Source organism: Panicum hallii, chromosome 7 (genome assembly GCF_002211085.1).
Source record: "Panicum hallii strain FIL2 chromosome 7, PHallii_v3.1, whole genome shotgun sequence".
Lineage (NCBI taxonomy): Eukaryota > Viridiplantae > Streptophyta > Magnoliopsida > Poales > Poaceae > Panicum > Panicum hallii.
In genome coordinates, this window is record NC_038048.1 from 38,165,206 (window position 1) to 38,177,540 (window position 12,335).

Below are 12,335 nucleotides of genomic sequence, written 5' to 3' on the forward strand. Positions count from 1 at the left end.
CTAAATTGAAACAATGGTACGGCTAGAGAAATTAAAAAATCCTTTATATTGTATTTATGGACATAGATCTCGATTGGAATAACTGCGACTAGAAAAAAATACGAACATTCGAGAAGACATTCTAAATGTTTAAATTTATCAAATGGTATTCTATTTTGGGCCAGTTTGGCTAGGCTTCGGGGGCTCCAGCTCCTCTCTCTGACGCGTAGTGGTGTCGAAGGAATCGGAGCCCTCCGGTTCCTCCTCCGGCTGTGGGAGGGAGAAAGAGGGGAGAGAAAATGAGCTCATGTAAACAGTGATGCTATAGTATGATGTCGGGTGGGGGTCAGGAGGAGCCGGAGCCGCGACGTCCTTTGTATGAAATTTGCATTTATATTCGTGCGTCTGGAGTCCGTCCAACACGATATTAAAATGGGGAGCCAAAAGTCATCTTTGCTTCGAATGAACGTCTGGTGGTCCTCAACTCCTCATCTCACTCCCATCAACAATAGTCTCAGATCCACGAGAACCAATTCCGGAAGAAAAAAAAAAGGAAAGTGCAAAAGGAAAATTCGAAGTAGCCGCGAGCTGCCAGTCAGCAACAGCTCAACCTCGGAAACATCCCCAGTCCAGGGGGAGCCGGAGACGCCGCGCGACTCGTCCTCCGACCGCACCGAATCGAACCACACCGTCCCCGTCCTCCCGGTTTCTATTTCCGTCCCCGTCCCCAGCCACCCGCGCCCCCCGCTTCCCGTGGGCATGGCCGCCGCGCGGGCGCAACCACCTCCGCCGCGGCCGGATGCCTAGAAAGACCCTCCTCCCCACCCGCGGGCCCACCACCCCCTCCCCCCCGCTCCTCCTCCTACGCCGCCTCCTCCCCCGCCGCCGCGCGCCCTCCTCGCCCCCGCCGCCGCCCGCCCGGCGGAGGACCGCCGCCATGGCCCCCCGCGCCGGCGACCCCGCGGCGGCCGCGGCGGCGGCGGCGGCCTCCTTCCGGGTCGGGATGGTGCGGGTGGTTTCCTTCCTCGTGGGCGGGCTCAACCTCGCGGTGCTGCTGCTCGGGCTCTACCTCGTCGACGCCGTGCTCCCGTCGGGGTGCCGCGGCCTCCTCGCGTTCGCCGCGGCGCCCGCGCTGGCCGGGGTCCGCGTGCTCGCCATGATCGGCGCCGCGCGCGCGCAGCACGCCACGGCGGACGCCATCGCCAGGCGCCACCTCCACGAGGACGACGCCTCTGTCGCAGCTGATGCCGTAGCTCGCCATGAGATTAGGGTGAGAGCTCAACTTTCTGGTTCTGGTTCGGATAGATTGCTTTTGGTAGGGGAAGCGGGGTTTGGCGAACGCGATTTAGCTTAGTGTTGGTCTTACACTTGCTCATGTCCTGATAACTCCAGCTGCTGCTGTCTTCTTATCGATGTTTTCTTGATGATGTGCTAGCTTAGTTTTCAGGTGGTTCTAATGCAGAAGTGGCTAATTGATGTGGATATAGCTTAAGTTGGGACGAAAATATAGCATTTCTCTAGCATTGAAAAATCAGTGAACATTGAGTTTACGTTAATAGCTAGTGCCTAGTGTTGGGAGCTCAATATGATGCATATAAGTGAACTGAGGAGTTGATATGGTTTAGTAGTATGAGCCTATGAGGTGCCATAAGCTGGTTTTACTGTGTGCTCAAGGAAGGAAGCTTCTGATGATCCAGGAATCTATAGTTTGATGTGGTTTACGAGACATGACTAGAAACCTGGTTTCATGCCTATAGGTCTACTTCTACCATTGCATTGATTTGGCTTTTTTAGTATTGGCTAGGGTGTAATTGTCTATCTATTTTGGAACCCCTCCATTTTACCCCCTCCAACTATCCAATTGTTCCATCTCTGAGCTACGAAACCCCTCAACTATCAAAATTGTGTGGATAGCCCCTTGTTGTAATGTGAATCAATGTCATGTTTCCATCTATAGAAGCATAATGTGCTGTTGCATTTTCAACCATGTATTTCTGCCAAAATGTTCGAAACCAATGCTAACATAGCAACACTCTCTTCAGAGGTCAGACACATTAATGTATCCTTGAAGGAGTTCACATTCATTGTTGCATTCTGCCAAGAAAGTAGAACGTGTAGGAAGAGACAAAACAGGAAGGTTAAAAACTTTGAATGGAACAATAAAGTGAAGGGATAATGATGGAATGTGAACATTGTTTGCATTCAGCTATTGCATTTCTACTTTCATTTTGCTCAGGAGTTGCTACTAACTTATCGCATTGGTACTTTCATCTTGCTGAACAGGTGAGGTATAAACGCTGGTTGTGGTGGACCAGATTTGGCATGGCAGTTGGTGCGTTGCAGTTGGTTGCGGCAATTTATCTCATGTTTGTCATTGTAAGAGATCTCTCAAAAGAAAGAAGATCCACATCCTGCTTCTTTGGTATGTTTGAAACTTTGAATTTGTTTCCATAACTATTTATTTCTTTTAATTTTGGACATAAGCTTTCACCTTCGACAATAAATTTTTGTTTGCTGATAGCTTATATGCCAAGTGAATTCATACATACACACCAAAAAAAGAAAAAAAAACTTGTTAGAGGTTCCGTGCTGAAATGTTTAAGTAAATATACCCAGACATGATATCTAGTTGTACTTTGGCAGCTTGTGCCTCTAATAAATATAATGAAAGAAATTAATACAATTTAGGAGCAACATTTAGAGTACATTTATTTTCTTTCTACTTTCCTAGTTTTTTCTCTCTCTGTTAGTTCTACGCATCTACTTGGGCATGAATAATTGGTTTGCATGGCTTACAATCTAGGACAGGATGAAGCTGATCGGAACTCAGGGCGAACCCTTATTGCTTTATTTCTTATCCTTTCCTGGGTTGTGGTCATCGTCCAGTGCTTCACGGGTTCTGATATATTGAGGTGGCGATCATTTTATGCGACACATGATATGGCCTGGAAAGCTCATTACAGGGAAGTTTTTGACCACGGAATTCGAGAAGCTTTGTGCTGCCTAGGACGTGCAAAATATCTGTAGGTCACAATCTTGTGATTTTTACACTCTGTAACTCCAGTATCAATTAGTTATTTGAACTGGCTGTTTTATTTACTGATTTAGAACCGTACTAGAAGAAGACGAGGTTTATTCTGTTGCAAGACTTCTTGGCGATTTGGTTGCATATCGTGCTTCTGGGACGGGACATTTGGAGCTCTTAGCAGGTTAGATCTTTGACCCTGTGCTTGTATATCAAATACTCTCAGTGCCATATCTGTTTTTAACCTTTTTTTAATTCATTTGACTTGCAACTAGTCCACACAAGCATTCTGCAGTTTGCTGCTGTTTAACTGGCAAAGCATGTATATAGCTATATTAGGAATTTCTGTTCAACAAACATGAACAAGTAATTTCTATCAGAGTTGCTTTTAAAATTCAACATACAAACCACATTACAGGATTCATCAGTGTGTGCTCTATGCTCATTTCTACCTTGAAAAAGAATATGAGGAGGAGGATGCTACCTGATTGGATCTGTGTGGCCACCCTCCTTTTTTGCCTTCTAATTCGAGTGGTTGACTATTGACTGCTAGATGCTAATACATATTGTGTCGGTACTTGCAAGCTCATTTGCTTTTATCCATGGATGATTAGCTCCAACAAGACTGGGATTGTATTCTATTCCTTTTCCTACAGGCGGGTTGCTTTAGCTTAAAAAATCATTAGATTTGAATGTTGATGAAAAGAATGGGGATTGGCAGCTGGTACCTTTAACAATAATTTCATTTTTGTGAGTGTATTACAAAATCTATACATCGTCTTTAATTGAATTGTTGTTTGTTATTTGTGTATCTAGAGCATACTGAGTATTTCCTTTATTGCACATGCCATAGGGCTCGCTCTATTGCAGAAGCATGGGAATTTGCCTGAATCGCAGACTGACCTTATGGAGGCATCCCATGAGCTTATGCAAGAAGCTGCTTTCCTCCATCCATTTGCTGAAGCATGTTACACGGTTAGATACTGATACTGTTGGGTTCGGACATCGTTTCTGCTCTGCCAGCCATTTGTGATTGCGTCTGACATGGTTTTAATGCAGGGGCCACTTCTTGATTTTGGAAGAAATCCTATTTTGTTTCCCTGTGCATGGGTTTATAGACAAGGTGTGTTGACTCCATGGGCACGCAGAAGGTATCTCATAATCTCTGAAAGTCAAATCTTTGTTATGTTTCAATCTAAAAACCATTTGATCCTTATGATTTGTTGATCTGCATTGTTTCTCTTATCAATTGCACTGGAGGATCCTTCCATCGAGAAAAACTAGACCATACTATTAATATTTTCCTATATAACAACTGCATATAATCTTTGTGCAGTCGCCCTGCACTTGATGGTGATAATTGGTGGCGAGGCCATGCTGCAGCTTTCCTTAGATTTGTTAATATACCACCAAAAGCACTTCTGCGAGGGCGTGTTTGCCAGGTAATACTATGTTTTTAGTACAATCAAGGTTTATGAATGCAGACTTAAGTGAAATGATGTGATTATTTCAACCAGTTACATGTAGCACTCTGCAGTTCATTTAGGTTGTCCTTTCATTTTTCTTCTTCTTTTTGATCATCCTTAGTAACTGTTGGATTCTGCTTGTAACCTAATGATGGTTTTTTCTGTATCATTATTTTATGAGTTGGTTAAAGGAACATCATCCTTTTATGGTCCATGAATATAAACAATTAATCTACCTTGAGTACCTTTGAACCTGACTGTAGCATGGATGATCCATTAAGTTCGAACCCCCTTTTTTGTGTGCATTTTCCCTGCATTTCGTCCATTGAAGCCATTGTGACACAATTGAACAAACCAAAGTTGGTGGTGAGCAAATACTTGTTAACGTTTTTTTTAGTGAAACATTGACCTCTTATGATGACCCATTTTACTCATTAATGCAGAGCAAGCGTGAAGCTGCTTACTTTGTTGTGGTCCTCCATGACAAAAGAACTGTTGTTATAGGGGTTCGTGGAACAGAGACGCCGGAGGATCTCATAACTGATGGATTATGTAGAGAATGTGCTTTTACTATGGAAGATTTGGATGGACTTATAAAGTAATTCCCTCGTAGTCCTGTCTCTTATGTTCTTACCTATCCTCCCTTCTTGTGTGGTTGAAATTAATTTTTCACACTAGGGGGATCGAATCAACAAATTTTAGGGGATAGGGACCAATTCATGGAATATGCCTCTATTTTTTCTGGTCTCTGTTATTAAATGTTAAGTGATTTCTTGTTCTATTTATTGTTCACAACCTTTGGTTTTTGATACTATGTTTTCTTCAGTAGTGAAAAAACACCCGCAACTACACGAGAGAGAGTTATTTCAACATTTCCGCATTATGGGCATGGTGGAATTGTAGAGGCTGCCAGAGAGCTTTTCATGCAACTAAATGAATGCACAGGAGGTTTGATTCTTTTATTGCCAACCATTGTCGCACAGATTAGAGATAATCTCATTGATTTGATATGCTAGTGACTAATTTGGTGTCTCTCTTACGACAATGGCAACTCAGAAAACACATCATCTGGAAGACTCGGATTCCTTTCCACACTGCTGGGGGAGGGCAGTGAGTGTCATGGATATAAAGTTCGTATTGTTGGGCATTCTTTAGGAGGTGCTGTTGCTACAGTCCTAGGAATGATGGTAAAGATGTTCTACTTTCAGTCTTGTTTCGAGTGTTTTCTCTGTTAATCGTCATCATTATACAACCTCTATTAACCTTATTTCTTAATTTGCCTGTTCACATAAATTTGGGTGCATTGTTGTAGCATTTGGCCTAAATTAAATAGCTAGGTATGTAGTGCGAGCTTTTTGTTATTGTCTACATGTATTATGGAATACTTTTGGGTTTATCATAGTTGGTCGCGCCAGTCAAGGCAATAAAACTGTGAGGTGGACCAGTCCATTAATTATATTTATGCCTTTTTAGTGGAAACTTACATCCTTTTTGTTACTTCTCTCATATGACTGTATGACTAAACTCAATTTTGTATCGCAAACTACAATATATGTTATATTCTATCAACTTGAAATGCAAATCGGTACATTTTAGGTCATATGGTCATTTATTATGTTTTTACCTTTTCTGTTTCCCTGCATGTGATTTCTGATCAGTTTTAACTTTGTTGTTCACCAGCTCTTTGGCAAATACCCAGACGTGCATGTATATGCATATGGACCACTTCCTTGTGTGGACTTTGTAATTGCGGAAGCATGTTCACATTTTGTCACCACGTACGAATAACCTGAGATCTTTCTATGTCCTACTATTATCACTAGAACTTCAATTTTGATGGTGCTGCTCTCTTATCAAGGTTCACTATTCTGAGATGACTAAATATGTTCTGCTTCTTTGCAGCATCATTTGCAATTATGAGTTCTCCTCTCGCCTTTCAATCAATTCTATCCTCCGGTTACGATCTGCTGCAATAAGTGCTCTTTCAGATAACTCTCCAGCTGATACAGCGATGATACAAAAGCTTGCTCGAAGAATTTTGCATGTGAACAGATATCATGATAATGGAACTCATGGTCCCAATGATGACATAATTGAGGGCTATTCTGATCATAGGACAGCAGGTAGGCATATATTTGTGTGGAATTTTCTTGTACCTTCTCTCTACGCAGTCTTAAAATTGTCTGGAATCTGGTTTCGCGAAGCTCGTCCAACTTTTCTGCAATCATCTCTAACGGGTCCTTTTTCCTTTACAGGGACGGCAGTACCTAATGAAACACAAATTTCTCATCAGGATCCATTCTGCAATACTGAGCCAGAACTCCAAATTATGCAAAATGGCTTTGTTGGGTATAGTAGATCCAGTGGAGGCCTAAATAATGACCATGATGTCCAAATAATTCCAATTGATGGGCCTGATTCTGGTTTGAAAGAGCATCCGGCGTCTTACAGAGAAATACCAGTGGAGCCTCCTGAGATGTTTCTTCCCGGCTTAATTGTTCATATGGTGAGGCAAAGAAGAAGCCTCCTTCCTCTTTGGCAATGCTGGAACGTTCAGGAAACTGAACCACCATACAAAGCTGTTTTAGCGAAAAGGGAGAACTTCAGGGATATAGTGGTTACTCCTTCCATGTTTACAGATCACTTACCTTGGAGGTAATATTAAACTTTACTTTTCACTAAATAAACTAACATACACGGTGAAATGCATTTAATAAACTCCCTGAACCTCATTTCTTACAATCCATGGTAATATTCTTTAGGAATCACATGTAATCCCTTCAGAAAATACCACACACATTCATATCCAATAATAGTTTTGACTTGTCCAGTGTCAAGGTATTACATCAGTCTTCCTGTGCCGTGGTATAGCACATCAAGCCATTGCATTCTCATTTCTAGGATGCATTTGTGTTACTTGAACAGCTACATAAGGCCCTTAGCTGCCCTTTGTACCACACATGCCCTTAACTAAATGCAAGACAGCAAACCCAGTTTCTAGGCATTTGTTTCACTGATTTCATCATCTGTGATCATGTTGACAGCCTATGCTTATGCGCTTTCAGGTGCCACCTTGCTATGCAGAAAATTCTTGAAGCCCAGACGCCTAAGAGATCCGCAAATTCTGGTTCGCCCTTACAGCATTTGGTCTGACCAGGATAAACTGTTGACCCATGTACAGCGAAATGCGTTGGAGACAGAAATTATGAATATTACATCAGTAGCATGGTTTATTCCACCCTGGAGGCGTATTTCAGGCATTTATTTGTTTATGACACAAGATACATGAGATATCTGTGACAGATCCAGCATGGTGATGAGCTTATTGACAGTTAGAGGCGAATGGCTAGAGGCAGGCACATGTCACTGAGATCTGCCTCCGGCACTGACCTGCGCGTGTACATTGATTTCTGACGCAGCCGCCAGCCTGAATACACTTACCTGTTAGCCCCGGTTTGTTCCCTCATTCATTATTCTGCAGCTGTGCCTGCCTGTCAATACCAATTTTTTATTCATGCCAAGTTGACAAGATGTACATAATTCACACAGCAGAATTAGCTAGACTGGCTGACAAGTGACGGTCATGTTGTGACTGTCCACCAAAGCTGAATACTGAACTTACCAAACAAAAAAAGAAGCTGAATACTGAATGGAAGTTGTGGCTTAAGTTGGTACATTATCAGAACCATACCGCCTTGAAGTGACTGAATACTCACATATGCCACAGCTATGACTTTAACTATTGGTCTGCTATATTTGCATTCTGGCATGGTTCCTGAATGCCAGCCCACCGCGTATTTTTATCGCCCAGCATAGCATCATCTTTGTTTCACTCGTACTCCAAATTCTGACCCAAATTCAGGTTGCAGAGCCTCTTATATGTGCTGCTGCTAGTAGCCTCTTATGCACACCTTTCCCTTCGTTCACTTTGACCGTAACAGCGGTGGTTAAGCCGCTAGGTTCGTAATGAATACTACCTTCTGGTGCTTACCAGCCTGTATATGTGCATTGCATAAATTTTTGCACCTAACAATCCTGTATACGTGCATTGCATAAAGTTTTACACCTAACAATGCAGTTCGATTCGTGAAAGCAGGGGGGCAATCGTGACCAGAATGTGACATGCCTCTCCTTGCTTGAAGAGTTGAAGGAACAAACCTACCTGGAAGGCTGGGACATGGAGCGTGCGGCGATCATCCCGCTCTCGTAAATGCGTCGCGCCAATGGACAGCGCACCGGGCCCTGCAAACCAACGGAACGGCACTTCCGCATTTTCTCCTCGGGAATAATGGTACTTAGGGCATTGATGATCCCCAGCTGGACGCTGCCGGTACGAGTGCGTAAGCTTTCCCGGCAGGGCCACCGGCCCAACGGAGTACTGCGATCCAACTGAACCCTCGCCACTCCTCGGCTGCCGGCGCAGCGCCGGAAATGGCCGCTCACGCCGCGGGCGATCTTGCCGACCTGTGACGCGACGCCGGGAGGAGGAGGAGGAGGTGGGTCGGGGAAAGGAGCGCGCGCGGTCACGGGAAGGGCGTGCGACCCGGCCTCCCAGGGCCGCGCGCCGTCGTGGGCGTAGGCATGCCCTGCTTTCCGTGAGCCGACCCGATCGACCCTCCAGCGTTCGGCGGTCTCCGTCTCACGGAATGCGCGAGGGACCACGGCCCCCGGCGAACCCGCAAAGCGGCGAAGGCGATGGCGATGGCGACGGAGGCCGGAGCGGGAGGCTGTTGCTCTCGCCAATTAACACCTCCAAAGTTGGAGCGCGCGGCAATCGATGGAACAGGAACCCCGCATCGTTCCGCAGCGCGGCACCGAGCCCTTGCCGGTCGACACGGCCGCGCTCGCCAGCGACCCGCCGGCGAGGTGGTGTCTGGTGTGTGACCGGCGCGCGCGCTGCCGTGCGGGTGGCGGTGGGCGTGCGCGGCGGCATGCATGATTTGGCGGTGTGGGTGGGGGGTTCCAGCTCGATCATTCCCCCGTTGGAGCCACCAATCAGGGCCAGCCGGACCAGCATTTCACGTGAGGCTTCTCCTGCCCAGGAGATTGCCCGCACTTTCCCCTTGTGCCTTTTTCCCGGCCATGCAATCGCTCGTGTCAAAATCGAAACGCTGCTGCCCCCTGTGACCGTGAGAGTTGGGAGCCGCTTTGTCCTGCCAGGGCTCGAGCGCTTTTAAGGAAGAAGAAAGAAAGGCGGCCCATGTACAAGGTGAAGTCGTGAAGACAATTACTAGGTCGCAACTCCGCCGGGATCACGCATCGTTCCAAGTGATTCCGGCGAAATTTCACGACGACTCAACGCAGGGATTGCGTGACAAATAGAAGGAGCGCAGAATTGTTGGAATGGCCCACCAATCCACCATGCAGCCGTGAAGATCTCCGAGCAGTCCTTCTCGTGCATGTAGGGGGCCGGCTGCGGCTGCGCCCAACTGGAGGAGCCTCAGAGGTCGCTTTCCCGGCCACTGTGCCCCAGATCGATCTGACGGGGGACGCCCAGTGGGCAGCAACGAACTTTGCAGCCACCTCGATCAAGTCAGCTGATCGTCTCCTCTTTCTTTGTTTTTTTTTCCTTTTGTTTGAAAACTTTTTGTTTGCTTTATTACGTTGGGTTTTTATCAGCTGTCACGAGCTCCCCACGTCGCGGGGCTGAAAGCTAACAGCGACCTTCCGGTCACCTTTTGCTTTCTGCTAGCACCCTGTTCCGTGCACTCACGAGCGGTCCAAATTCCCGCATACATGCAGGAGGATGGTAGTGGAGGATTAGACGGTGCTCAAATTCAAAAGAAAAAGGATCAGAACATGAAATGTGCCAAGGTGTAAGACGGTAACTCCTCCGCTCAGGCACCTATCGATGAGCCATCTCTTTCTCAGACCGAACCTAGTAGGGTAACAGAGATCGAATCGAAATCCGCGGCTTGCGAAATTCAGCATGACAACTACTAGTGGTGGCCGTCTTTATAGAGTATCATGGCATTATTACCGTCGAAAAGTTGCGAAGAATTCTCCAACGATTCTCCCTTTCCCCAAAGAATCTCCAAACGCATCCACTATACTACACTACTACTAAAGGAGCACAGGGACATCCAATGCGTCAAGTAGTGGCTCGACTATTAGGGCATGGAAACGGAACGGAACCGGCCGCTTTTTTTTTTCTCTCTCTCTCTCTCGTAAGCGCAATACGGCGAAAGCAACGCGGAAATCGTGGGCGAAAGGGCGCGCAAAAGATGACGCCAAGCGAGGCTTTCGATCGCCACTACCGCCAGCAGGGAAAAATAGAGTAGAATATGTGGCTTGCTCATCCGGCCACTGATGACTGAAGTTGGCCCTTCCCCACTTAGGAATACACATATAATTTGTTCAGGCTTCAGGCACATGATTAGTGCTCCCGGGAATAATTTGACCAGCCAAAAGAAAAAGGCGCCGTGTTCCCCGATATTGTAAAGAAAAAGGCATCGCATTTGGACCCTATCTCGCTTAAAGATCTAGAAAAAGAAAGACGACCCACTGATTTCTAATCAGGTACAGTAGTAATATCAAAGTCCTCTTCTCAAAGAAAAGGGTAATATCCAATTCCATCGAGGGTTAGCGCCTAAACAACTTTACTTGTGCGTGCCCTCTTGTTTCTTGTGGGGACATGCGTGTAGTTCAGTGACGGCACAGATTCAGAAGCGGGCGTTGGATCACAACTTCACAAGGTAGACCAGCACATCCTGGAGCTTCTCGTGACTGTCCATTCGGATCAAGTGCATTCCTTTCAGAAAAAAGAAGCATCAAGCTATATTGACCTGCTGCGGAGCAGAGAATCAACGAACAGCGCCCGCCCACCAACCAACCCATGTACGTAGCCGCAGCTTTTGCCTGTGCGGGTGGGTGCGGCCTCGGCCATCCCTGACGCGCAGAGCCGGCAGCGAACAGCGCGGGTCGGCCTCAGTCGGCGTCAGTCCCGCTGCCTCCTGCCCCGCAGGGCGCTGGGTCCTTTTCTTTTCTGTAACAAGCAAGGCACGGGTCTTTCTGCTCTGTTGCATATTGACCTTTCCCCTCTGACTTGTCAAGCAGAAAAGGCAAGCGGCAAGCACGGTTCGCGGAGGCGTGGATGGAAAGCCTAGGTGAAATGGAACGGAGGGAATGCGTTTACGATTTTGCATGCTTGATGGAAGTCAAGCCACCTTTTCCTGTTGCTGGCGCCCGCACCCGCGCCGCACGGCCCGTGCCGTGCCATGCCTATCCCTCCGGTCCTCCTCCCTCCACCGGCCAACAACCCGGAGCGCGACCGCTCCCCAACCGGGACTGGGCCGCGTCCCCCACCCATCTCGTCCCTCGCGCACCCGCGCCCAGGCCGCCATTCTGCGGACAACGACGGGAGGCTTCGGCTCGGGACGGTGGTGATCCGTCCGAGGCTGGGGAGCGCAGGGCGTGCGCGCGCCGGCAGCCATAGATCGCGGCGAGTACGGGCCTCCCGGCGGCGACGAACCGTGCGAATTGAAATTAGGGCCGGGCCAATCAGCGCGGCTGGTTGGACACCTGGTTTCAGGTCCGGGCTGCCCCTGTCGGGGTGGGAACGCGATCAGGCGTGGCCTGATGGCCTGGTGGGAGATCGGGCCAGCTGCTCCAGTCAAGTTGCGCATAAAAGCACACTCCCTGTACGGGGCGCTCTTAAAAATGGAGAGGAAACTCGGCGCGTGCAACATGTGAGCTGTGACGCCTCGAGAGGGCGTGCTCCGTGCTCGTATCTTGGATAATAGTAATTTGTTATGGGATTCTTTCTCCAAGCGTATCGGAATGCTGGCGGCCTGAGCTGAGATTGACGAGTTCCTCTCCGGATCCTGACCCCACACAAAGGGAATTCCCTAATAACCAAGGTCCTC

The 12,335-nt window shown here is 47.3% G+C and overlaps 1 protein-coding gene across 2 annotated transcripts; it reads left to right on the plus strand.

Annotated features, from left to right (window-relative positions):
- The first annotated feature begins 565 nt into the window (after positions 1 to 565).
- On the plus strand, positions 566 to 8,158 carry LOC112901148 (sn1-specific diacylglycerol lipase beta-like). 2 transcript variants are annotated; one of them, XM_025969996.1, is made up of 14 exons: positions 566 to 1,249; positions 2,263 to 2,401; positions 2,783 to 3,002; positions 3,088 to 3,188; positions 3,858 to 3,979; positions 4,064 to 4,155; positions 4,341 to 4,446; positions 4,914 to 5,068; positions 5,300 to 5,418; positions 5,527 to 5,657; positions 6,151 to 6,248; positions 6,373 to 6,593; positions 6,726 to 7,125; positions 7,536 to 8,158. In XM_025969996.1, exons 1-14 carry the CDS (start codon positions 779 to 781, stop codon positions 7,621 to 7,623), a joined length of 2,463 nt encoding a protein of 820 aa, XP_025825781.1. In that variant the 5' UTR covers positions 566 to 778; the 3' UTR covers positions 7,624 to 8,158. The 2 variants fall into 2 exon arrangements, with proteins under 2 accessions (XP_025825781.1, XP_025825780.1); XM_025969995.1 differs by having other exon boundaries at positions 568 to 1,249; positions 5,297 to 5,418.
- The last annotated feature ends 4,177 nt before the right edge of the window (positions 8,159 to 12,335 follow it).